The following is a 25853-nucleotide window of genomic DNA, read 5'->3' as shown; positions in this document are numbered from 1 at the left end:
AAAGGGTATACCAGTGATGGATGGAACGACGGTGGAGGTCTCCGAACGAATGAAGGTTAATGACCTTGTATGTAGCAACACTCACAAAGCAATACATGATGACACGGAAGTCACGATAATCAAAGACATCCTCTCCCACACTTCCACATTATACATGTTCGTGACACGCACCGACCACCAACCTCACTCACAGTTCCAATACAGCACTCAAATTGCAGAAACAACACATCTCAATCGAACGAAAAGGGTATATCACATTACTCTGTCCACTTCTTCCGTCGCAGAAAAACGAACTAGTAACTAGACTACAACGCTAGAGCTTGCTTGCTGGCATAAGAACAAAAGCGGAATCCAGTTGGGCTAATCCTGAGAAAACGCAAGAGCAGATATAGAGAGACAAGAGACTGAGACTGTTCATAGCTACATACATAGGCATTACCTCGTTGGTTTTCCGATTTTCCTTTCCTTCCTTTCCGTGTTCCGTGGTTCGTGGGCCAGATCAACTGGCCTTGGTTGTGGGTGGTGAGTGATGGGTGATTTGTTTGAGATGATAGTGATGGGGTTGTGCAGGGGTCGTTGGTCGTTACGATTGTGGTGGTGGGGGTGTGCTGATGATGTATTGATGTCGTGTTATAGCGAGTGTGCTATGTTGTAATGTGTTGAGAGTATGGTGATGACTTGGACAAGTAGGAAGCAGGCTTCCTCAACCCATAGTCTACAACTCATCCCTCACAGCCTGGGTGGCTTGAGTAGCGGCGCTGGAGATACTGCTGACAGCTTCCTCAGCGCTACCAGAAGCAGCTGCGTACATAGACGCGATACGGCTGTTGGCGGCGGCTACGGCGTCGGCGATGCGGCTGTTGGCAGACTCCATGGCTCCTTGCTCAGGTCCGTAGACGGCGGAACTGGCTGCCGAAGAAATGTAGGCTGCGTTCTCGCTAGCAGCAGAGGCAACGTACTCGGCGTTGACGCTGGCTACAGACGAGATTGAGCTGTATACACCACCGGCACTGCTTGTGGCTGAAGCGACGTAGTCGCCTGCTGTTGGCGTGCCAAAGATGGCTTCGCTGATAGCAGCTTGGGCGGATGCCGCGGCTGACGAAAAGCTATCTTGAGCTGATTGTGTTCCGTAGAGCTTCTCGCTCACTTGAGACTGAATGGATGAGTAGGCGCTCGCAACTGACTCACTGGCCTGCTCAGCGGCACCCTTGGGCGTTCCATAGAGAGCGACAGAGGCACTCTCAACAGCGAGATCCAAAGATGCGCTAGCCTGGCTCAGAACATCTTCGATCATAGCCGGAGGGGTAAAGACGGCGCTGACGACTGACGAAGCAGAAGCATACGCGTCAGCAGCCGCGTCGGTGACAGCATCGTAACTGTCGCCCGCGTACGAACTAGCAGCGTTGATACCTTCACTGGCATATGACTGGGCAGAAGCCATGGCCGCGGGCAGACCCGTGGAGTAAGCGGAGGCAAAGCGGTTCATGACGCTCTCGGTGAAGTCGGGCTCCTTGCCAATGACAAGCTCTGAGATAAGAGCCTGGACCTCGGCATATTGTGCAGCAGCGGCAGCGGTAGCCTACGTGTACAAAGTCAGTATGTCTCAAATGCATTTTATTCATTGGACGGAGTTCTTACCTGAGCACCGTAAGCGCCAGCTTGAGAGTATACAGACTCTGCCCATGGTGTAGGCTGGCCGTAGACCTGGCTACTGGCCTGAGCAATTAGTGCTTCCCAGTTCTGGCTGGCTTGGGAGGCAACCGACTCAGTCCAGGGAGTTTCTGAACCGATGACACCAGAGCTAACCTGGGAAGCGGCAGACTCAGCGGCTGCTTGGGCGTTGGCGACAGCCGACTGTGCTGAACCAGACACGTACGACGCGGCAGACTCGGCCGATCCAGATACAGCAGACGCAGCAGAAGCGGCTGATGCGGAGGCGACCGAAGCCAAAGACTCAATCGTGCCTTGTTGGGGACCGTATACAGCGCTCGATGCAGCATCAGTAAACTCAGAATAACGGGCGTGCGCAAGGCCCACAGCTTCGTAGTACTGTCGGCGAGCGCTGTCAGCGACACCGGTGGACTGAGGTGCAGCGAACTGTGCAGAAGCCTGGCTGAGGCCTTCAGCGAGGCGAGATGATGCGATGGAGGAGACCGACTCAAAGTAACCCTGAGTGGGACCGGCAGCGTAGCTCTTCACTGATTCAGTGTATTGCATAGCATTCGACAACCTCTCACTAGCGACTGCAAGGGAATCGGAGTAGGCCTTCTCAAAGTAAGAAAGCATGGTTTGGTGCGCAGGCTGGGGCTCTCCAGAGATCAGAAGAGACATCTGGGCCTTCGCATTCTCGAACTGCTTGCTCGCAGCGCTGACAGCATCGTTGTATCGCGAGTTTGCCTCAACTTGTACAGTCTTGATAATGGCGGTCGGCGTTGGGGTACCGTAGATTGCGTATGATGCCGCAGTCACAGCTTGAGCATACTTGTCGGCAATGACGCTGGTCGCACTCTCAACTGCCGGTTGCTCGGTACCATACAGTACGCTTGATGCAGCAGCAAGAGCACTTGCGTACTGTTCGCTTGCGATCGACGAGGCAGACTCGACGGTACCTTGCGTCTTGGCAGGGCCGAGGAGCGCTTCGCTGACTGCTCGGCTCATCTCAGCTGCTCGGTCGCCAGCGTCGGCAACCACGCTCTGCACTTTGCTGGAATAGGTGTCGACGACTTCGTCATCGTCTTCCAGCGGCTGATCAAGTACAGGTTCGCGGGCTTCAGCGATGATTTGCGCATTAGCTCCTCCCCATACCTTCTTAGGCGATTCGTAAGCTGCGGATGCCATGGATGCGGTGTCGTCGATAACTTCAGACGCCTTGGACGAAGCTTGAGAGAGAATACTCTCGGATGAAGGCTCACCATAGATAGCCTCAGATGCTTGGGACGAGACCTCAGATGCTGCTTGTTGGACGGAGGACGCAACACTCTCAGCGAGAGGAGTTGAGCTACCTGATACGGCCTCAACAACCTGCGATGAGGCTTTGGATGCTGCCTCCTTGACAGACGACGCGATACTCTCGGTAAGAGGTGTTGAGCTACCCTGAACAGCTTCGGACGCTTGTGAAGAGACATCGGAGTACATGTCCTTGGCAGACGATGCGATACTCTCAGCAAGTGGTGTCGAGCTACCTTGGATCGCTTCGGCAATCTGGGACGATGCACCCTCAACGTTATCCATAACTTGCTGAGCAGCCTTGCGAACACGAGGCGCGAAAACCTTGTCAGAGAAATCATCGCTAGCATCGCCGGCCCAGATCTTAGACTTGGACACATCCTTCAAGCGTACTAGCTCGGCGACCATGTCCGACGCAATGGCCATGGCCTTGTCTTCAAGCTTCTTGGACTCTTCGTGGGCGACGCGGAGGCCTTCATGCCTGTTGCCAACGGCTTCGACCTCGGCCTGCCATTCGTTGAGCGTGTTCCTCAGCTTGTGGTAGTTCTGCCAGTCCTTGTACGTGACGCCATCAGTCCACGCCCATCGCATGCCTACTTCTTGGAGGCCAAGGCTGTGGATCTTCTCAAGTACTTCGACAGTGCTCCTGACAGCAGCTTGTACCAGGGAGTCAGTCTCTTGATCGTATGACGCTTTCCAGACACGGATGTCCTGGGCGCGCTCCTTGACGGTGAGACCGAACTCGCGGGTCTTGGCGCCGCAGTCCTCGTACGCAGCCTCAAGCTCGGCGTCTGAAGCATCCTCTGGGAGTGATTGAATGGTCTTCTTGATGTAGCTCTTCAGCTTAGCGATGGTCGCGTCGGCAGTCTCCTCTAGCTTAACAACCAGAGCCTGACCATGTCCATTGACGGCATTGTCGACCTGTCGCTTTGTAATTTCTGCGACGCGTACCTCGAGATCTTCAGAACCCTTGTCGGCGGCTGTAGCGAACTTGGTCTGCCAGTCGCGGAGATCCTGGTTGAGCTTCTCTTGTAGTTCGGCGCCTGTGAGCTTCGGCTCAGAGGGCTTGACTTTGGTTGGCTTTGCTTCGAGTTCGTTGGAGGCTGTGCTGGCTGATTCGCTGCCAAAGAACTCATCAAGGACACCCCAGCCAGATCCCTCAGTAGAGCTGGAAGGGACGATAGAAGCGGAGGAGCTTGCGATGGTGGGTGTGTCCTTGGTAGACTGAGATGGGAGGCTTGTCTCAGCATCGACGGCAGAGACGACAGACTCGATCTTCTGCTGGTCCCTGTAGCGGCCTAGACGCTCAGAGATACGGACCAACTGGGGCTCGACGTTGTCTCCATACAGCACGCGCAGCTGGGGCCACACAGTGCGGAGGAGGAAGGCCCAGGTGGCATCCTTTGCGGTGTGGACATGGGGATAGACGATGTCGACGAGGACGTGGTGGCCGTATGCGTGACCCTGTTGGAGGTAGGGCTTGGAGCGCTCGTAGGCCGGGAGCAGTGTCAGGTGGTAGATCTCTTCGGAGCTAGTCCTGAGGTCGTTGTAGTACGGGGCAGCAGCATCAGTCGCCTTCTTGACATGAGGGCCGAGGTACACGTCGTACTGGCCCTTGATTTGCTTTTGGGCATTCTGCAGCTGGGGCTGGACAGACTTCTCGTACTGGGCCTCTGCGTATTTCCTGGCATGCTCAACCCTGTGTGCGCCGTAGGTTGCGTAGTTGTCCTGAGCGAATGTGGTTATGGGCGTCGTGTAGGGCTTGACCTTTTCAATCTGCGGGGCGACGTAGGTCTCGTAGTAGGGGTCGACATAGGGCGCAGCGAAGGACCGGGTCTGCAAGTAGGGCTTGCACACGCGTGGAGAGTCGTGGTTGAGCTGGTGGAGCGAGGTGGGACACCGGAAGAGGAAGGTGATGATGAGATACCACGTGGAGAGTCTCGCAACCATGCTCGTGAAGGCGCCCACGAGACTCCGCCTGGGCTTCCGCGAGCGAGCGGACCGCGAGGTAAGCTGCGTCTTCTCTGCGTGGCCGTTGGCGGTGCCATTGGCGGACCCGTTCAGGCTGCCATTTTGTTTGGACTTGGTCGCCCTTCCGTTGGCCTGGGCGGCCATGCTCGCGTGTGGTGGACGATGAAGCGGTGACGCTGTGTGGCTGACCAGCTTCTGCGTGTGCGTATTAGTGGTACTGCCGCAGCAAGTCGGCGTCTGGCTACGTACAAAATTCAGCGACAGGTGGCAGCGTCTAGGTTGTTGATGTCTCTTGAATAATGGCGATGGCTGCTCGAAGTGACTTGTCTGTTAGCGCTGGGGGGACGACAACCGAGCTGCAGCAGTGATGTAATTGCACGTGCGGACGCGGGAACACGATAGCAAGATCAAGGTTTGGACATGCGATAGGCGGTAGGCAGCGCACAATTACGCGATAGGGCGCGAGAGATGACAGAGGAAATAGAGTCTCTGAGTCTGCCTGTCGCGATTGCCCAGTCCCAGACGTGTGGAGTGCCTCAGGCTGCCCCTGCGGTTCGCGGCGTCTCATGTAGGGCTGGATGCCTTCACCCGCGCTGTAGGACCCTGTGACGCTGATCAAGCACCGAAGACACGCCATGCATGTGCAAATCCGATCGCTTGTCCCAGGTACCAGACTAAATAATTAATTGTCCCTACACGTGCACTAAGTGTGGCTAGGTGCCATCGCTCTGCCAGGGGCCCGGGGTGCTCGACTGCCAAGACCGAGACTGTCTGGCGGCGGCGACATCACCACTTCCGTCGCCAGAGCTGCTGCACGCAACCACGGTTCCGGCCGCATCCACCCTTGTGCGCTTTCCCCCAGCTCTATTCACGTCCCTAATTTCCTGCATCTGCATTGTCCTTCATCGCGCAGCACTGCACGCCCGCTCTCTTCACGCCGCTCCCTCGCTGCGATTCCGATGCCTACTTGAGGTCGACTTGTGCGGCATCTGCCCGAACCCGAACCATATCTTCCGATTCGATACAACCCCCCTCTTACCAAGTGTATACTTTTAATCTCCCTCCGCCATGGCAACCGATGCCGAGCCCCTCACCGCGGGGCTGTTCGACGATGCCTCCGCGCACGACAACGCCCCCCAGACTTCCGAGGAGCGAGCCATGGACAAAGACGAAGCCGACACCTGCCGGATATGTCGCGGGGAAGGCACCACCGAAGAGCCTCTGTTCTTTCCCTGCAAGTGCAGCGGTAGCATCAAATACGTCCACCAAGAATGTCTGATGGAATGGCTGTCCCACACCCAGAAGAAGCACTGCGAACTGTGCAAGACATCCTTCCGCTTCACCAAACTATACCACCCCGGCATGCCGAATCGCATACCCACGACCGTCTTCGTACGCCGCGCCGCTCTGCACGTCCTCAACATGTTCACAACCTGGTGCCGAGGGGTCCTGGTGGGCGCCGTCTGGCTCTTCCTACTACCCTGGTGCATGCGCGTCGTATGGCGCAGCCTGTTCTGGGTCGGCGATGGTGGCTGGTCACAAGACATGTTTGCCGACACACCTGAGACGTCAGTAATGCCCGCGACCGGTAGAGGACTGGCCCCTAGCGATATCGACCTGATACGCTCTGCACTCGATACCGCCAAGAGCAACAACTCGACTGTGCATGTGGCAAGTACCGTCGGGCCCATGAAGATAACCTATACTCCAAACAATTCCACGACTAGCGAATCCATCCTCTGGACCTATGCCAAACGAGTCTTCTTCGGGGTCCCATTCCCCTTTTCCCAGCTTGCACAACCCGACAGAATAACTACTCACGTATCTGTCCTTGACAAGAACGGCACCGTTTCCAATACTACCTCAGACCATCTCGGTGTTCGCAGTCCGTCGCTTCTCTCCGATGTCCCCTTCTTCAACTGGTTCCAGTCTCAAAGCGCCAATCGCTTTATTGTTGACGTGATAGAGGGCCAGATCATCACTCTACTCGTTGTCGTGGCGTTTATCCTTGTCTTCCTGATTCGGGAGTGGGTGGTCCAGCAACAACCTGTCATCAATATGGTTGCCCTCGGTGATAACGATGCTGCGCAGAGGGCTGCCATCATAGAAGAGGAGGCTCTCGTTGACAATGTGGTCGTTGATGAGGGCGAGCTGGAAGACGCTCTAGATGCTTTGGACGCCGAAGTGGCTGGGGAGGCCGCAGATGTGGAAGAAGCTCATGAACCTGAAAATACTGACCATAACGAGCCAATTGCCTCTGGAGATTTCGCTCACGAGAATGATGAGCCCGAGGCTGCCGAACCTACGATACGCCGCGTTCGCCGGTCTTCCTCGCTTCGCCGAGAACGCGACGAGCTTGTTCGCAACATCGTACGCGAAGGCCTCTCGGGTGATTTGAGGTCAATGATGCAATCGGATGAGCTTGTGGATGCCTATGACGATGGGTTTCCATCCCAGAGCTTTAACGAGGCTATTGAGCGAGCAATGATGGAAGACGGCGAGGCTAGCAGCTCAAGCTTTCCTGCAAGAACCTCGTCACTCCACCAGCCTTCAGGCGTAGCGCCAGATCTTGAAGGTTCCGAGTCGTCTTCATCTTCGCACAGACCAAACATGCCAGCACGCGATAGATCCTTCATCGCGACAGAGATTCGTCGCGGCCTAGAAGAGGGTAATACATGGTCTTTCGAGAACGTACCACAATCGTCAGCTTCGAACGAGGAAAGTGCTGAAAACGTACCTGAATCGTGGGAAGACGATGACAACGCAGACCGAAGAGCCGATCAAGGACCCGAGGCTGCATCGGACCACGAACCGGGTAGCGAGCACAGCAGTGGAAGCTGGCAGCAAGTCCCTGAGGCTGTAGAAGATGACTCCGACCAAGCGCTGGAAGGAGAACATGTTCACGACAAGGGTAAAGCTAAGGCTGTCGACGCCAGTGTCGAGGATAATCTACCCGAGTCAACGTCTTCTGCACAAAGCAGTTCTACTCATCTAGACAACTCGATTACGGTCGATACTACGATTGAAGTCGACAACAGCAGTAGCCAGCCTGACCAAGACTCAACCACCCGCGAAGATCAGGAGCATTCTGAAGTGGGTCAGCAAAACCCGGACGGTCAGCCTGCGGTTCCAGCCAACGCACAACCAGCAGCGCCTCAACCTCCACAAAATCCAGTGAACCAAGTATTGGACTGGATGTTTGGAGACATAGCCCCGATGGCTCAACCTGTCGAAGAGGGAGGCAACGATGAGCACATTGTGCGCGATCTGGCAGACGAAGCGCCTTTTGTGCCCTTCTTAGGGAACGAGCCGCGGGATCATGGCAATGCTGCGCCCCAAGATCCTGAAGTTGCTGCTGCTGCTGCACAAGCTGGCATAGATGTCAACGACCAGGAAGCGATTGAAGACGCTGAAGACCTTGAAGGTATACTTGAGCTCATTGGTATGCAAGGGCCTATTGTTGGTCTTTTCCAGAACGCCCTGTTCAGTGCCGTGCTGATCACCTGCACATTGGCGTGCGCTGTATGGGTTCCTTATCTCTGGGGTAAGTTCGTCATAATAATGGTGGGAAGTCCTATCGAACTCCTCAAAATCCCTCTACAGGCAGTCGCTGCAGTAACGGACTTCATAGTCGACGTCACGCTCTTCCTCGTAGCTGGTACGACGTACTGGAGTTCTTATGCCATCTCCAGTCTGGTCAAGCTGTGTTCCTTGGGGAAGCTGTCACAAACCATAGATGGTCCACTCCGTGCAGTATCTACGCCAGCATACTCCCTTGCAGAGAGTGCGATGGTTCGTATTGGCAAGATGTTCATGGACTCGCCATTATCGTCTCAGCCCAGCTACACCCAATTCACGCTCAACGCACACGCTTCACTACGAAGCCTGCAGAACACGACCTCATTTGCGCTCAATGAAACGAGCAGCTTTGCAAACGCCATCATCGAGGAAATTTCAGCAGACTCGCCACCCAAGCTTGTGCTGAGGGTCCTTGGACGCCTTCCCTCGTTAATTCAAGATATCTTTACGACTACCTACGGTCAGTGCAGTTCTCTGCTCTCATGGCTTTGGACGGCCAAATCGTACAAGATCACCATTGATCTAGACTCGAATAGCAGCACCGCTGCAGCATATACTGCATTGGAGCGATGGACGGCGAGTGACCGCCTGATTGCAATACTTGCTGGCTATGGGTTCTTCGCTTTTCTTGGTGCGATATATCTCAGGCGCGGCACACCTTTCAGCTCGTCACAGCAAGGACAAAGGATCGAACGCATTCTTTCTGATATACTACAACAAGCCGGAGGTGTGCTCAAGGTGATCCTTATCATTAGTATCGAGATGTTGGCATTTCCGCTGTACTGCGGGCTGCTTCTCGACTTGGCCATGCTCCCACTATTCCAGAACGCTACGCTGTACAACCGGTGGCAATTCGCGAGAGAGAGTCCTTGGACATCTGGATTCGTGCATTGGTTTATCGGTACCTGCTATATGTTCCACTTCGCGCTCTTTGTGTCCATGTGCCGCAAGATCATGCGCAAGGGTGTGCTTTACTTCATCCGCGACCCAGATGATCCGACCTTCCATCCTGTTCGGGACGTCCTAGAGCGTAGCGTTACGACTCAACTTCGCAAGATCGCCTTCAGCGCTCTTGTGTATGGAGCACTCGTTATTGTATGCCTCGGCGGTGTCGTATGGACCTTGAGTCGTGCTACTACCAACGTGCTGCCAATCCACTGGACTACTGAAGCACCATCGCTGGAATTTCCGCTCGACCTTCTCTTTTACAACTTCCTCACGCCGGTCATCATCAAATTCTACAAGCCTAGCGAGGGTCTGCATACCATCTACAAATGGTGCTTCCAGAAGTGCGCTGGGTTCCTTCGCCTGTCCAACTTCCTCTTTGGCGACAAAGTCCCTGCGCAAGAGGGCGATGATGGTCGATACGTTCGTGCACCCGCTTCCGATCAAGCTCGCATCCCCAAGGGCCAACCTGTCTTCGTCGAAGTCGACCGCGACAATGTGCGCAAAGATGGAGAGAATGAGGGCGGAGTGCACAACTCCGATCTCGTGTCAATGGTATTCATCCCACCATGGTTCCGCGTGCGCATTCTCTGCTTCATCGTCACGATATGGATCTTCATGGGTCTATCAGGAGTAAGCGTAACGATCCTACCCCTCCTCTTCGGCCGCTACCTCTTCTCGCTCTTTCTCCCACCAACCGTTGAGATGAACGACATCCACGCCTTCTCCCTCGGTGTCTACACTCTGGCCAGTATCGGATACTCCGCCTACCACGCCTTCAAATTCATCTCCTCGCTCAACCGATCCATCCCAGATCCCATGTCCACACTCCACACCATCGCAGCAACCACCTCGCGCGTCGGTGGCCGAGCCCTCCGCTTCTCATACGTCTGGGCAACGCTCATCTTCGCCATCCCCTTCCTCTTCGCCGTCCTCCTAGAACTTTACTTCCTCATGCCCCTGCACGCCTACCTCGGCCCCAAGGAACCCCACGTCGTCCACGTCATCCAAGACTGGACTCTCGGGTTCCTCTACTCTCGCCTCGCCGCGCGTCTCGTCTTCGCGAACCGCAACTCCCGGCCCGCACGTGCGTTCAAAGCTGTTATCAGAGATGGCTGGCTCTATCCCAACGCCAAGATCGCGACACGCTGTTTCCTCATTCCCGTGCTCGCGCTTTTCCTCGTCGCAATTGCCGTGCCATCCAGTCTGGCGTTTGTCACGAGTCGAACGCTATATCGGAATGCGAACGAAGCAACAAAGAACTTACTCTGGCGCTTCAGCTTCCCGGCTGTGGGACTTGCTTTGGTGGTTATGTGGGCATCCTCGGCGGTTGTCAGGCTGCTCGTGAGATGGAGGTTGGTCGTTAGGGATGAGGTTTATCTTATAGGAGAGAGGTTGCACAACTTTGGGGAGAGGAAAGCGCCCGTTCAGCCTGCTTCTGCTGCTGCTCCTGTGGTGGGCGTTGAGGGTGTTGATGTGGGCACGCAGACTGCTTAGTTTCGTGGGTTCGTCGGTCGGTGTGTTGTCGTTTTGCGTGTAAGAGTGGAATTGCTGCATATCTTTTTCATTATGCATTTGCTTTCGCTGAAGGGTTTAGAAGACATGTCAGTTGTTCTGTCAGCGGGCTAGCTAGATAGCCAGCCAAGTTTTAGTATCCTGGCATAAATCTCGCGCTGCTCATCCTTGTTACATTTATCTACACTACTGCCCTGTGAAATTGATCTTTTGTCGATTGGTCTATCGATCAATGTCGTGGTCAACTAAGCCTAATGTGAATTTACTCCGCCCTTGTACAAATTCCCTTCTAGAACGTGTCAACGTCCGAAGCCTTCGACTGCCACCCTCCCTCTGCCATAAAAACCTTTCCAAGAATTCTACTAATCCGAAGAAGATGCCTATCGCGCCCTCTTCCTGTAACAAGAGAAACACCAACGGGCATGCCGTTCATCCCTATAAGAGTAGGCATGTGTACCACTGGCACATGCAGACCCTGGATAAAGTCAAACACGTTTTACCTTCCACCTGTGACAAAGTCAACTTACCGTCCACAGCGTATTGAAAACCGGACTCCCCATATCACCAAGGCCCACCGGCGCCTCATCTACAGCACTCGGCGCGATGATGACAGAATACTGAGCCGCTATCGCGTCGAATACCGCACGCAAATGAGCGAGTTTATCCAGAGCTTCCGTTTTCTCTTTTCCTGCATCGGTGTGTTTAGAGTGTTTTTCTACTAGATTCCGGATCGAGACGTTCAAATCACCCTTGTGCGAACGGTATTCTTCGCGGAAGGCGAGTGCGGTCTCAGTGTCGATGATTGCATTTTGAGAGCGCGTTAGAATGTCTGCGTTGCCAAAGCCATCCGGTAGAGACATCTCTTCGGCTTGGACGCCGTGGTTTTGCAGTATCGCGGCTGTTTTATGCATGGCGTTTATAGTACCAGGTCCGGCATATGACCACATGGGTGTTTTGACAAGAGCGACCGAGATATCTCCCAAGCATACCTTTCCTGGGCGCTGGTCGTCAGGGAAGGAAAAGACGTCTGCTAGTAACTGCAGATCCGGTATGCTGCGAGCGAAGAAGCCGATAGTATCAAATGTAGATGAAACGGTCTTTTGGCCTGAGGTTGAGATGGCGTTGTACGTGGGTTTCATGGCAAAGATGCCGCAATAGGCTGCTGGTCGGATGACGCTTCCGCCTGTCTGGACGCCTAGAGCAAGTGGAATCTGCATATCGGCTACTGCGGCGGCGGACCCGCATGAAGAGCCGCCTGGGGTTCGAGATGGGTCGTGTGGATTGGCGGTTGGAGGTCCTGAGTTAGGGACCGAGAATTCAGTTGTCGTTGTCTTGCCTGTGGGAGACGTCAACAATCATTCATAGGGAAGGTGAATTGACAGACCGAAGATAAGGGCGCCTGCAGATCGCAGAATGGCAACAGCCAATGAGTCGAAGCCAGATCGGTGTCCTTCGTATATCGGAGAGCCGTATTGCGTAGGCATGTCTGGAGGTCATCAACATCTGGCTTACAAAGGACTGTACCTTGCGACCTTTCGTGTTCATCACATCTTTTATGCCTATTGCCAGTCCATGCAACGGTCCTCTCTGGTTTTCTGGTATTTGATCAAGTTCTCTAGCTCGGCGTAAAACAAGCTCTTGATCTGCCATTTGCTCAGATCGAGACGTGTTTATAGGCAGAGCAAGACTCACCGAGGTGAGCCCATGCCTCCACAATATTGTCGCGGTCGTGGATGCGGTCGAGGAGGGATTGCGCATAGGCCTCGACTGTGATGGTGTTGGCTTTGAGCAGTTCCAGTACTTGCACTGCTGTCAGAGTGTATAATTTAGGTAGTGTTGACATAGTTGGCGAGTTTTGGAGAAAGAGTAGCCTAGAAGGTGGTGGAGTACGGAAAGATAGACGAGTATCTACGATAGCGTGCATAGCCGTCACGTATGCAAGGGGGGATGCTGAACTCGCTAACGATGCAGATAGATGTTTCCACTCAAGACACGAAAGAGCCCATTGCAGATTTGAGATTTTTGTATTGCTTTCTTCCCATAGCGCCGTATCTGATGCAAATTGTACAGTAATACATGGTATACACACGTGCGACCGTCGTTCCCAGTGGGGACTGTCTAGAAACCGGGAGGGTTGAGTCGTTGACTGACTCTCGTCCACTTTGGCACCTCTATTGAATGTCAGCGACCGCAACTTCAGAGTGTACCCTATCACGAGTATTCCTCATTCGCCTTCTGCCGCCACCAGGCTTTGTCCCAATGCACTAGAAGTATGCAACTTACTGTGTATTCCCTTTCGATACCTCTTCACCTTACGGTCGAAGACGGTGTATTTGTCCTTGGGCAGCATCTCTGCCTCGGTCGGCATCTCCATCTTCCAGCGCTCCACCTTCTTCATGCTCTGTCCCATGCGTCGTAGTGCGGTATCGAGTGTGCCGACCACAGTGTCGACGTGCCGTAGGCGCTCGCGCTGCCTGTACTTCTGATGTCTGGATAGCCGCCATGGTATCTTCCTATAGCTTTGTCAGCACGGGCTGCCGGATATCGAGTCGCAACTGATAGAAGGTGCATCGGAGCGGGAAATGTGATGGCGACGACGAGCAATTGAGCGCGGGTGACAGTTCGGGAAACGCAGGGAGTCGCACCATAATAGACCACCCGATAGCGGGTTTGTGAGGCGGAATGGACCGAACATGGTGACGTGCTGGGGTTGGCGATGCTGGGCTGCGCAATCGAAGTCGCGATATTCTTCGAAAGGCACTCCCGCGGACTTTCTTGGCGGGCATGCCGACTAGCGTGGGGAAGCTCACCAACACACCCCACACGCTGCACAGCTAAACCCAAGCTACACTTACGACGATACGAATTACGAATCCTGGCGCCTTTATTTTCGACATCAGTGAAAGCCAGAAAGACTGTACTAGGATAGATCACGCATCCCTACCTGGGCCACGCGGCGCACGCCAAACACTCCACACGTATACCGACGTACAACCTCATACCTCACCATGTCGTACACATTCTCCATCCTCTCGCCTCTCGATGTCCCTCTATTCACACACGACTTCGGCACCTCACGGAGCGGCGGCACCGGTGTCGCGAACTATACCCCCGCCGAACGCGCCCTTGTCCCGTTCATTCTACACTCGTCTCTCGATATAGTTGAAGAAGTGCAATGGGGCCCTTCTACATCCAGTGGCTCCGCGCCCATGTACCTGAAGCACATCGACAAGTACCAGAACTGCTTCGTGTCGTGCTGGATCACCGGCGGCAATACACGCTTTCTTCTGCTCACAAGACCACGGGACGAAAGTCTAGGGCTAACGAGTGGAGGTGCTGGAGGCGCGAGGGGAAGTCTAGCGGGTGGAAGAGCTGCTTTGGGAGGAGGTGCTGGTCTATACAATCCGAGTAGCCCAGCCACGGAAGAAGCTGTTAAGAACTTCATGGTCGACGTATACGAGGCATGGGTCAAGACTATTATGAATCCCTTCTTTGCCGTGGGCAATGGAGAAGTCATCAAGAGCCCAGTGTTTAGGCAGAGAGTTGCGACTGCCGCGAAGAAATATCTATGAAGGGAGAGAAAGCATCACGGAATCACCGATTCAAGAATGGAGACGACCACAGGCCGAGGAGACATTTTATACCCGGGTGCACGGTGAATGGCACAAGAGCAGTCTAGATTATTGCGATCTAATTGGAGAGTATCGGCAAGATAACTGCTGAAAGGTCTCACTTCCACTTCGCAGCGACGCAAATCTGAGACAAGGAAGGCAGCAACGGAAGCCTTCGAGCTAGCTGCGAGCCTTTGCACTGAGCAGGTGTATGGCTAATCATGCCCGCGAGGCTATTAGACCTAGCCGAAGTCGACCTCGCGCTTTGTATGGGTCATGATAATTGGGAACAGGAGGATCGATATCCTGAGAGTCGATGCGATGGAGTCTCTGTCGCGCACGCATCTTTTGATAAGCACTGCACTGGACTAATATATTGCTTTGGGCTTGCGCGCAGCCAATCCCTCTCTATATAGCATCCTAGGTCACAAACAGCTACTAGGTCAAAAGTGGATACTCGTCGTTTGCATCTCGGCGTTCCGTTTACCTATTATTCAAGGCACTCTACCTGCAAGCCTAAGCCATGAACATAGAGGTCTTACCTTACTTACGCATCCTCAAAACTGTGGTCACCATGAGTTGCGCCTTTACCTTGGTCCCGTTTGCAATCGCGCAGATCTCTCACTCACCTTCACCTTGTCCAAGCTGGTATATCACCACTCCATCTACCCACCTTCTCCCGCTCGCAACGAAATCTCTTACCTCACAGTATTTAACATCTTTGCCTTGACTTCAGCGCGTTGCGACTCTCAGCATGGCATCAAAACCCCCCGAGGTCAGTGCTGCAGACAAACAGTGGCTCACTTTTCGACAAAAGCACGACGCTGAACTTAAGGGCTTTCAACGATACGCGACGGAGGCCTTTGCCAAATTTCAGGACAATGTCAACAAGGAGCGAGCGAATATTCTCGCAAAACACCAGAAAGAAGAGGAAGAGTTCTGGAGCAAGGCAAAGGCGGCAGCAAATAGGGAGAAGAAAAAGGTTGGTAACACGGCTGTCGGGTCTGAGACGGGTGTCCAGAGTCAGGCGGATCGTCGTTCAGCTGCTGCACCACTGAGAGCTGCTCCCACCATCAAGAAGACGCCGGCGCCCAGAGCCAAAGCACCGTTCATATCCAAGCCAGCGAGCAACACAACCACACCGGTAGCAGGACTCAGGAACAAGAAGGCCGCTGTCACGATCATTGATCTTTGTTCCGACGAGGATGACGATGAACCAGTATTACTCAAGGAGAAACCTGCTTTGCAGATAGTCGGGCAAAAACCTATCGCGAAAGACCCTCCCGGCTTGTCTGGCAAGATCGAAAATGCGGTAAGTCGGCAAATCCTAAAAACATTATTGTCCTAAGACTAACTTATATAGAATACACCAAAGCCAGAGCAGTTGAAGCGTGGACATAGTGTCTTTCCTCAGCAACCCCAACACCCACTTATACAACCGCCCGCGCTATGTGCAAGTAACAGTAACACTCCCGGTGTGCACGTCTCGAACTCCGTCGCCTCTCAGCATGCGCCGGCAGCTGTTCTCAGTACACAGCCGAACCTGGTCGGGGGCGTGGGTTTTGGCAACTGGGCGAATGTGCCTCGCATGCCAGATACTCGTCGGGAAACAACGTTCAATGTTGGAGGTAGACCATTATCGACTTCCTCTCCATGGGCTACCCCAACGATTTCTGCTTCACAGGGCATACAGCCGACGAGCGGTTTTGCTCCTTCGAGGCTCTCTCAAGACCACCAGCCAGACAAGTTGCAACCGCGACAAAGTGGGGGTCACCAAGTAGGCCAATCATTGATGTTTCGGGAAACAGCTTTCCATGGCCTTCCGCGGGCCGACCAAGCAGTTTTGCGAAAGGAAGGCCATGCTTACTATTTGAATGGCTCAATCGAGTCTTCACAAGACCTTGGACGTAGAGACAGGTTCGGTCCTGATTCTGTCCCGGATCATGCAATCAAAAGCGTGGAGAGCGACCTTCGTAAATCGGGTTCGAATGGTATGGACACGATGATGTATGAAGCTCCGCGTAGTAAGCTTGCTATCTTCGATCTTACAGTGACTGAACTAACATGTAAATAGCTCCAACAAGACCACAGCAGCACACTCCAAATATGCTTCCATCACCACAAGATACTAGTCTCGTAGCCACTCAAGAGAGCCCTCGCACCCCAACCGCAGAGCCGCTTACCCCTACCACTCCTAAGACCCCCAACTTCAGAAGGCCATTCCTCCCAGCCAGTGCCACCAAAGACAGTGTTGCGGTTGCTAGGGGAGTTCGGGCTGCGTCGCAGGTATCTACTTCTACGCCTACTAATCGCGCCCCGAGTGTTTCGCAAAGTCAACGCGATGCGTCAGTCGTATCGCATACCTCTTTTTCCTCGCGTTCAGGCAGAGGCAAGCGGAAGGTGGTGGATCTCAGCAGCGATGAGGAGAGTGACTATGCCCCGCCGTCTGATGATGAGGAGCCTAGTTCGCCTGTCATGATGGACGATGCTCCTGAGCCTGTGAAGAAGCAGACATCTAGGCCGGCGACCAAGAAGGCAAAACTTCCTCCGCCACTACCACCAGCTTTAGCATCAAAGGGTGTGTACAACAGGGGAAAAAATGGCTTTGGCTTCACGAGCTTGCAGAAATCGAAACCCAAGGTTAACAACCAAACTGATGCGGCATTACCGACCACCCCACCGCGTGTGCCCAACAGAAAGCCTCAGCCGACGACACCATCTACACCGACACCTGCGTCTCAGAGGTTTAAAAACGTCACGTTAAAGACTCAAGGAGCAACAGTATCGCGCTCACCTCGAAAGGCCAAACTTGACGCGTCTGCAAAGATCACCCAACTTAGCGAAGCCGAATTAGAAACTCGGACCAGCATTGCTATCGAAGAAGCGAACCAGCGTGAGGAAGCAACAGCTCAAGCTGGGATTTTCGAGCAAGTCAGAGGTGGCATGCGGGCCATGTCCATCACTCCAGCGCCTAGCATCGCTGGCAACGCTGCAGAGGACGTAGAAATGCTGGCCGACGTTTCAGACTCCGAAATCGCATCCCCAAAACACGGCGCTGGATTGATTTCATGGACAGAGTCTCGCTCCAATGGCGACAGGTATCTTGCCAAGTCCCGCGCTGCTCGACCCATAGTGGAAGACGACGAAGACAACGATTACGATGACCCGGACATCAGTAAGTACAGCGTCATCGACGGCGTTATTGTGCATGAGGCGGATCGGGAAAGACTGAGACTGACGCAAGAGCAGGAAAGGCTTACGAGATCAAGAGGGACAGACGGTGGCAGTCGCGCACGTGTAGTGACCGCAGTTGAGATGCCGGAGCATGCCCAGGGTATGGCCGGGCAGAGTGGGAGGCGCGCGAGAAAGACTATGAGGTGAGAAGCATGGGACTGGAGCCATGGGGATTAACTGAAAGCTACGCCTTGTACGATGTACCTCGAATGAGACTACCATGTCGCCGGAGGGTTCGGCTCTGGAGATGTTCCTTGCAGAGTAGGCAGTATCGAAGTATCTTTATCTTCGTCTACTCCCATGAAATCGCGATATGCTTCGCACTAGCTACACTTCTATCGTTCTTCGAAACTCTATGCAGTTTTTACTTAGCTAGTGGTGACGAGAAGCTGGTACACAGTCTCAAATGGTATCACGCTTTAGCCTATCGAACACGTCAAATGTCTCTGCGAGAAGGCAAAACGAACAGCCCCCGGCTAGCCACCCCATCCACTGCTTACTCACAGTCAAAGCATCCAGATCACCACAGACTGCAAACAGGGAGATGACGATGCGCTGCAGCTTATCAAAGCACCGAATCGGCCAGACACACTAGTTCGGTCCCCGTTCACGCACCTGCAACCCCACTCTCCTAAGCGCATGACAGCAACCGCCCAAACGCCTTCCTAGAACCTGGATCTCGACGCGTCGAAAAGTCTCATCTACAGTAGTAGTAGACGCCCTAGCAGTGTCAATAGGAAAGGCAAAGCTTTTTGCCCCGCAATGGCTAAAATACCTAGATACTAGCTCATTAGCTCACGCGACCAGCCAGTCAGCCTCATTCAATCAACGGCGCTCCGTGCATCTAAAAGAGGACGAGCTCAGTCAACCATCCTGCACACGAGAGCCAAGACGGGGAAACGAGCATCCACGACGCAGGAAAAACGGTCGCGGTGCTAATACTTCAACGGTTTGGCAAGTCGCGCCGAAGATTAACGTTAACGTCGGGTTAGCTGTTTTTAGTGCCGGAAAGTGGGCGTTACCAACTCGTGACTGGCTGGCTTTGGGTGCCCGGAGTTTTTTTGGAAAGTGGAGTAGCTACTAGCTAGCGACGTAGTTGGTTTGGATTAGTTAGTTCGCTTTTCTAGGTTGCAGACTTGCAGTGGAGAAGGTCTTGGGAGTTCGGTTCTTCTTAGTATTAGCATCGGGGCGGCCGCGAGTGGATGGGATGACGAGAGTCTTTGATGTGGGTTGCGTACTCCGAGTAGTTGCAGGAGTGGCATTGCGGAGGATTGATCTGGGATACTGCGAGACGGGACAGAAGGCGTTGGTTAGAAGGAAAATTGTTGCAGGTAGAGTGCGCAGACGGAGAAAAGCATCTGTTTCACACACGAGTATACCAAGAGCCTTGGAACTGCCGTCAGCGCGAAAAGCGAACGATATGTCAGCCCATCTCTGGTTTAGTTTTGACAAGCCAACTAGGCATATCCCGCCCAGTGTGACATGCCCTCCAAGCACCATCGCTGCAACTTCGGAGAGTTTTTCTTACGTTGCTTTGGCAGACGGAGGGAGGGAGGGAGGGAGGGGGGCCTTTTCCGACTACTCCTAGGTTCGTAACAGTTTTACCGTTTTCGACGCCTTCGGGGGGGTTGGCAGCAGTTGGTTGGGGTCCTTTCCGCGCGTACCTCGTCTCGCGTGCCACATGCCACATGCATGCATGGGTAATTTCGGTCTCCAACGGCCAGCCGTTCCGGCAATCGTGTCTAAACCGCAATCAGCCTGTTCTGCCCACACAGTGGCACACACCCCAACAACCGTCGGGTCGCGTCGCGTCGCACAACATTGCATTGCGTTGCAGTCGTGTGCCTGGCCTTCTTTGATACCCTGCCCTGTTGCGTGCGGTGCGCCCCCCCTCGCCCCTTACTACCCACACCTTACCCACCCTGAAAAGCAAATCATCCTTGTGTGCCTGAGCTGGGTAGTCAGGCACCAGGCACGCAACGCGTAGACATGAGTGGTATTCAGCCACGCGAGACCAGGCTCTCCCGGCCTGTCACCTGTCCGCCTTCCGCTTTGCGAACGTATGGGGGAGGGATGTCCCTAGGGGAGAGTAGGTCGACCGAACGACTATCGACGTGATTTATTTGTCTCGGACAATATCACGTCGAGCATGCATGGAAAGGCTTGCGTGCCGTACCGCTGTGAGTAATCGTGAGTGGCTACTGAGCGGTTCGTGTGGGTTCTCTTCTCGTTCGGTGCTTTGGAGGATTGCGGGCGAACTGGTCAGCTGGCTGCATCTGGGATGCATCCTCCGGGTCTCTTTCGATGATACACAAAACGCCTCTTCCAAGGTTTGGGGGAGGGCAATTTACTCTGGACTTTTGCCGGGCTGTAAACACTCGCAAGTAATCACTTAATGTCAGACTGCATGTTTGTTTTTGAAATGTCTATTATATGTCCAGGGTAGCAACAACTAGCCCATCTACCGAATACTCACAAAACATGCGCAATATAAACATATCCGAAGACGCAATCATAGCCGACAAGACTCCTTCCTCATGCCATAGACAGCGTCCTGAGTCATGCTTTTAGATGCTTCCTTGTCTCTTTTTACCGCAGACGCCAAAGTCCATTCGCACAAGGGATGATCGCTCAACACGCTATAAACAGACAGGAAAGAACAGACCGAAAACCGACCGAGTATGTCGCAAGAGATCATAACTTGCCGACGGGTATCAAGACGGTGGTGGGTGGCCGAGAAGTATCGAAAAGAGAGAGAAGCAGTCATCGGCAGATGAACGACCAGTCTGAAACCCAATACAGCCACGATGAAACATGGGTGTAAGCAACAGCCGGGCCTGTCGCGAAGGATTTGGTGCCGAGTCGAAAAGGGTTGTCAACCCCGGTCGTTCGTAGGGGCTCCCTGCAAGTGCCGAGAAAGTGGGTCAACGGGGCGGCTGCCTGCAACCAGGGCATCCGTTTGGAGCATGTGGCCTGAGACTTCTTAAGGAGAGCCATCGCGCCTCGCCTTCTTGCTCTTCTCGATTCTCTCGTTCCACCGTCTCTTTCCAACACGAGTCTCGAAATGTGGGGCTACTTGGGTCACATCTTGACCTTGGCCCATCATGCTACTTCTCATCTTGTTGCGGTAGGCATCAACTGTTGATAAGGTTAGTAAAACGTTCTTCTTCGTACCGAGCCATTGACTTACGAGACTTTTGCAGAAACAATGTCCTTCCTGCGAAAACACGACTCTGGCTCCAGCTCATGCGGTAACCAAGATCGTTCAGCGTAATCTCCTTCGACCGCTTCGCACGAGTAAGACGCGGCTTCGGCACACGAGTCTCGCCATCCAGCGTTGGAACAGGCACAACAGTAGAGCCAGCCAGAGGGAAGCTCGGGTCGCTCTCAACATCGGGCTCGTCAGCAAAGACCTTGCTGCCACGAGGGCTGGCAGGTGGAGAGGTCATTTGCATGGCGAAATAGCTACGGGGGAATACCGAGTTGGACTTGCGGTAAGAATCAGGCATCTCCTCCATCTTGACCGTGTCGAGAGTAACTCGCACGCGAACCCTAGTTCCTCGTTGCGCATCATCTACAAGGATGAATTTGCGGCGCTTCGAGTCAGGTAAGTCGCCAAACATGGCTAGCTTTCGCTCTTCTTCGTCTTGCTCTTGCTGCTTTGAAACGGGCACACCCGCTGCGTGCGATGGAGGCGGAGGGTGGCTCAGGCTGTCGTGGATCGGCGGCATGCCGCTGGACCCTGCGACGGAGTCGCTCGATGGGTAATTCGGGTAGAAGCTCTGAGCGGGCCGCCCGTCGGTAGGTGATGATGATTGACCGTTTGGCGCTTGGTGATGGTGAGTGTGTGATTCACCGTATTCATTGGCTGTACACAAAGAGAGTTAGCTTGCACGTCCAAACATGTCTCTACTTCCCGTCCTGCGCTGCTGAACCAAAAACATGTGCAACTATGGGGTGGGTATATATGCAAGCATGCATGGGGCAGTGGTATCGAAGGGGTATTACATCAAGGAGTATGTAATGTACATGGAGAAAGAACGACAGAGGTATCATTTAACAGCCAACAACAATCGCGCCTTATCACATCACATCTGGTGAAACATACCGCTAACGTCATCTGGTCCTCCGTGGGGCCCTCCAGGTCCATCATGGTGATGGTGCATCTGAGGGCCGCCCATGCCCATGTTCGGTTGTCGGGGCGGTGCTGCTAATCCGGCAGAGTTGGGAACGCCAGGAGCACCTGGTCCACCTGGTCCAGCCATGTGGTTACCATGGTTAGCCGATTGGGCTTTCCTTGTGGTCATCTTGGCCATTCTGCGCACACGTCGGCTCCTTAGTCGGGGGTCTTGGTTACTGTTCCTCCAGCTGTCGACGGCACGCTGGATGAGACCACGCTTTCCGCGCAGGCAAGGGTTCAACTGCGCTAGAGCCCACCCGACGGTGTTGCATTCAGTCTCGTAGTGAAGACGGTTGCCCTTGTATTGATCCTTGGCGCAGCAAGCGCGAGGGTATACACAGTTCTCGGTCTTGAAGTCTTGCGGCAGCTCGTCAACATTGATAGACTCGACATCGCAGCGGATGGTGTACTCCATCTTGACCCTGTCGCGAGAGTACTCAAACGCGATCCATTGCACACCATTCTGGTCTTGTCGCACAACAAGGGGAGTGGTGGCAGGAATGGGACCAGGCGCGGCATTAGGGTTGACATTGGGTCCTCCGGGAGGGCCAGCGTGCATGTTGGGGGTGCCGACGGGAGGGCCTTGAGGCGGAGCTTGAGGCGGGCCGAGTCCTGACGGTGGCCGTTGAAGTGGCGTCTGCGACATGCGCGACTTGGGGCTTCCGGTCATTCCAGGAGTTTGGGGATGATGCTGCTGATGTTGTTGCTGTTGCTGATGCTGCATCTGCTGGTTTTGCTGGTGGGACATGAGCAGCGATTGCGTCGCCATTGGTTGCTGTGGCGCGCTTGAAGGATGCTGCTGGTAGGGTGACTGTTGGGGAACTGGCGCCGAAGCATAGGGTGTGTAGTACATTGATTGAGGCATCTGGCTGGGCGGTTGTCCATAGATTGGCCGGCCGTGCTGGTCGTGCTGTGGAGACTGAACAGATGCTGGTGAGTTTGACTGCGGGGTGTGGTATGAGATCGGAGGATATCCGCCCCTGTTCATTGTTGCGGCCGCCATGAGCTCTGGGGTTTCTGCGAATTGTTAGAATTCCATTTTGCGCCGGGGGGATATACGACGGGGGCATCCAAGTCGAGGCGTAATTAATGCGCTGGGCGCATGGACAAACGCGTGGTGATTTGTGTACACAAAAACAAAACATACCTGAGGAGGAGTAGTTACTCGGCGCACTGTTGGTGCTGTAGGGGCTCTGGTGGTGCTGGGAGTAGTAGGGAACCTCTTGCTGCTGTTGCGGCGGTGGGGGGCCTTGGATCTGCTGAATGTAGGGTGATTGGTGCTGCGGCGGGCCCTGAGGGTTTGGGTGTTGTGGTGATGGGTAGTGGCCCTGTGCAGGACTCTGAGAAGGCACCGACTGGTGGGGAGAGTCGGGATGGTGCTGGTGTTGATGTTGTTGATGGACTACACCAGGCCTAGGGTGGTGAACAGGAAGGTGACTAGGCGGTGGCAAGCCCTGAGCCGAGTGGGGATGATGCTAAGAAGACAGCCAGTCAGTAAGGCTGCTGGGGGCAAACAAAAGATAAAAAGCAAGCGTCGACTCTCGGTGCTGTGGTGGTGATCGGGGCTGGGGGTGCAAGCAAGGTGAGAGGTGGGGGTGCGGGTCGCTGTGGTTGGCTGGGCGGCTAGGGTGTAGCGACCGATGTGCAGCAGCAGCGTGGTAGGCGAGGGGCAGGGTCTGGAAAAAGACAGGACGGTAGGGTATAGTTTATAGGATGGGAAGGGCAGACTAAAGAAAGCAGGGCGGGACTTCGCAACGTTGACAACACAGAGCGGACCAGCGGTGGGAGCGGAAGGCTGCTAGGATGGCAGGGATTCCGCTGCTGGTAGGCTGCGTGACAAGAGGCTTGGACTGGCTTCAGAGGAGACAAGGAAAGCTTTGGCAAGTGCGACAGGGGAGGCGGGTTTTGGGTAGCAGGGCTGCTTGGCGGGAAGGGCATACCATGTAGGCAGAGACGCGCCGGAGCTGGGGTAACTCGTTGTGTGTGGCCGCGACGTGCAGTGGCTGCTGCAGCATGCAAAAAGCGCGAGGGTGAAGCTACCAGCGGCGGTGACGGGTTTAGGGAAGGGTTCTGCGACGCGCACGACGAAACTCCAACGGTCGAGGGTGCGGCAGGGCCGATCAAGATGGGAGCGAGCGGAGGGTAGCGAGTGTATGGGATGATGCAGGTGGTCGAGCGTGCGTGGTAGGGGGTGCAAGGAAGCAGAGGCAACTCACCATCTTTTGCGACGCTACAGGCGCCGGGTCTTCCTTATACTTGCGGGCCCTATCTGGGATTTTTGGCTGCGACATTGTTATTATTGCGCGGTGGTAGACGTCGAAGGATCCGGGCTGCGAGGGTCCGGGCGCAGCGGTGGACGAGGGTTGGGGAGCGATGCAGTAGCGTGGCCTGCGCAATTTCACGCGCAGAGCAGGTGGCGCTAGCGACGTCTAGGGAAAGGCAGCGAGGAGAGTCTGCAAAGGCGGTGGGAGGGCCGAGGGTGGAGTCGGTCGTTAAATCAACCTGGAACAGCCACCTCCCTGCTCTGCTGCACGCTCGGACGGAGCAGCTGTTTCGAGCGCCCAAGCCGCGGATGCGAAGGGGCCGGGATCAGGGATCGCCGGCGGAATAGCCCTGGTCGATGGCGATGTCGTCGCGGAGGGTGGGTGCTGCTGCGAGGATGAAGCTGCTGTTTGATCGAAAGGCGCGTCGTCTTGCTGCCCGCTGTCGCGTCCGGTGGAGCACGTGACGGTCAGGTTTTCGGCGTGTGGGGGCTTGCTGCCCAGAGCAATCGAAAAGACAGCACTCGAGGACGAGCTAGCGGTTCCTTCGCGACGTGAGACTGATAGCAGCTGCCGTCATCGCCCATCGCGCCTGCCCGTCGCATGCTCGTCGCCCCTGCCTCGCTCGGCTAAATCCTCGACATGGCAGTCGCGACCCCGCGGTACCTCCCTCGCACCCATGGCGCACCTGGCGTCTTAATCCGGCCTGCTATAGCTCGCACACGATGCCACCTGCTGCTTCTGCCATTTCATCTCGCCCAGGGCACACGGTGCTCCGCCCGCCGCTGCTCTGACGCGTCCTTCGAGTCCAATTCACCGCCGCTAGTCGACCGTTTTAGCAGTTGCACCACCCAGCCCAGCGCCCCGCCGTCTCGCACGCCATTGGCCCGTGGCGCCGGTGAGCAGACGCCCAAAACGGCTCACCAGCATGTCTCTTTGTGCCCCCAACGTCGCCCGCTGTGACTGGCCGATGCACGCCCGCAGCCTCCAATCGCCATCGAGGCCTGATCGGCACCGCCATGCCTGATGCTGCCACACGGAGATGCTTCTCGGGAAACGGGTCATGGGCTGCCTGCTCAAATCGCCGCTGATCGGCCCTGGGACGTCGGGTTCGCAACCTCTGCGGAGCCATGCCACCGAGCAAACTGCTGCTTCAGGGGCCGCATCGTGGCAGGACCGCCTTCAATGCGCCAGTCAGCCCTGCCATCCAATTGCTGCTGTGGCTATTCCCAGTAAAATTGCCCTCATGCTCAACGCGAGCAACACGCGTCGATAAACTCCGCTACAACATCCGGGCGAATAGCCGCTTGGCCCATCGCGATAGCAATACACGTCTGCAGCCGTCTCGGTGCATTTGCTCCATCGCTTCCGGCGTCAATTCAATGCTGTAATGCCGTGCCCTTCTCGGACGTCTCAAGCCTGCTTCTGCGCGCTTGTCCTCAAGTATCACATGCGCACTGAAACACGAGACGCGACCAACACAAATACTCCTGTTCTGTTCGGCATGTCTCTCTGCCAGGCTTCGAGAAGATCGCGTTGGAAACAGCGCGCCGTTCCATGTTGTGAGCATTACCCTCCCTGTCACGATCGTGAGCATGGGACCTGTGCTTG

General features: G+C 54.9%; 5 protein-coding genes across 5 annotated transcripts; 2 read left to right on the top strand and 3 right to left on the bottom strand.

Annotated features, from left to right (window-relative positions):
- Window positions 1–715: 715 nt before the first annotated feature.
- On the bottom strand, window positions 716–5061 carry J4E83_005964 (uncharacterized protein; the record flags this gene model as incomplete). The annotated part of the gene is made up of 2 exons (XM_049332879.1): window positions 716–1579; window positions 1639–5061. The coding sequence occupies 2 exons, from the start codon at window positions 5059–5061 to the stop codon at window positions 716–718; spliced, it is 4287 nt and encodes a 1428-aa protein (XP_049188121.1).
- A 924-nt stretch (window positions 5062–5985) lies between these two features.
- Window positions 5986–10938, top strand: J4E83_005963 (uncharacterized protein; the record flags this gene model as incomplete). Its single annotated transcript, XM_049332878.1, has 1 exon — window positions 5986–10938. One exon carries the CDS (start codon window positions 5986–5988, stop codon window positions 10936–10938), a length of 4953 nt encoding a protein of 1650 aa, XP_049188120.1.
- Window positions 10939–11474: 536 nt separating this feature from the next.
- Window positions 11475–13651, bottom strand: J4E83_005962 (uncharacterized protein; the record flags this gene model as incomplete). The annotated part of the gene is made up of 5 exons (XM_049332877.1): window positions 11475–12292; window positions 12341–12442; window positions 12649–12756; window positions 13240–13469; window positions 13602–13651. 5 exons carry the CDS (start codon window positions 13649–13651, stop codon window positions 11475–11477), a joined length of 1308 nt encoding a protein of 435 aa, XP_049188119.1.
- A 313-nt stretch (window positions 13652–13964) lies between these two features.
- On the top strand, window positions 13965–14528 carry J4E83_005961 (uncharacterized protein; the record flags this gene model as incomplete). The annotated part of the gene is made up of 1 exon (XM_049332876.1): window positions 13965–14528. One exon carries the CDS (start codon window positions 13965–13967, stop codon window positions 14526–14528), a length of 564 nt encoding a protein of 187 aa, XP_049188118.1.
- A 6256-nt stretch (window positions 14529–20784) lies between these two features.
- On the bottom strand, window positions 20785–22750 carry J4E83_005960 (uncharacterized protein; the record flags this gene model as incomplete). Its single annotated transcript, XM_049332875.1, has 3 exons — window positions 20785–20939; window positions 20992–21669; window positions 21910–22750. 3 exons carry the CDS (start codon window positions 22748–22750, stop codon window positions 20785–20787), a joined length of 1674 nt encoding a protein of 557 aa, XP_049188117.1.
- Between the last annotated feature and the right edge of the window lie 3103 nt (window positions 22751–25853).

The sequence above is a fragment of the Alternaria metachromatica genome (genome assembly GCF_023757995.1).
Source record: "Alternaria metachromatica strain BMP 0045 chromosome Unknown scaffold_12, whole genome shotgun sequence".
In the NCBI taxonomy this organism is placed as follows: domain Eukaryota; kingdom Fungi; phylum Ascomycota; class Dothideomycetes; order Pleosporales; family Pleosporaceae; genus Alternaria; species Alternaria metachromatica.
The sequence above is the reverse complement of the archived record's forward strand: the minus strand, read 5'-3'. Positions and strand labels throughout refer to the sequence as shown.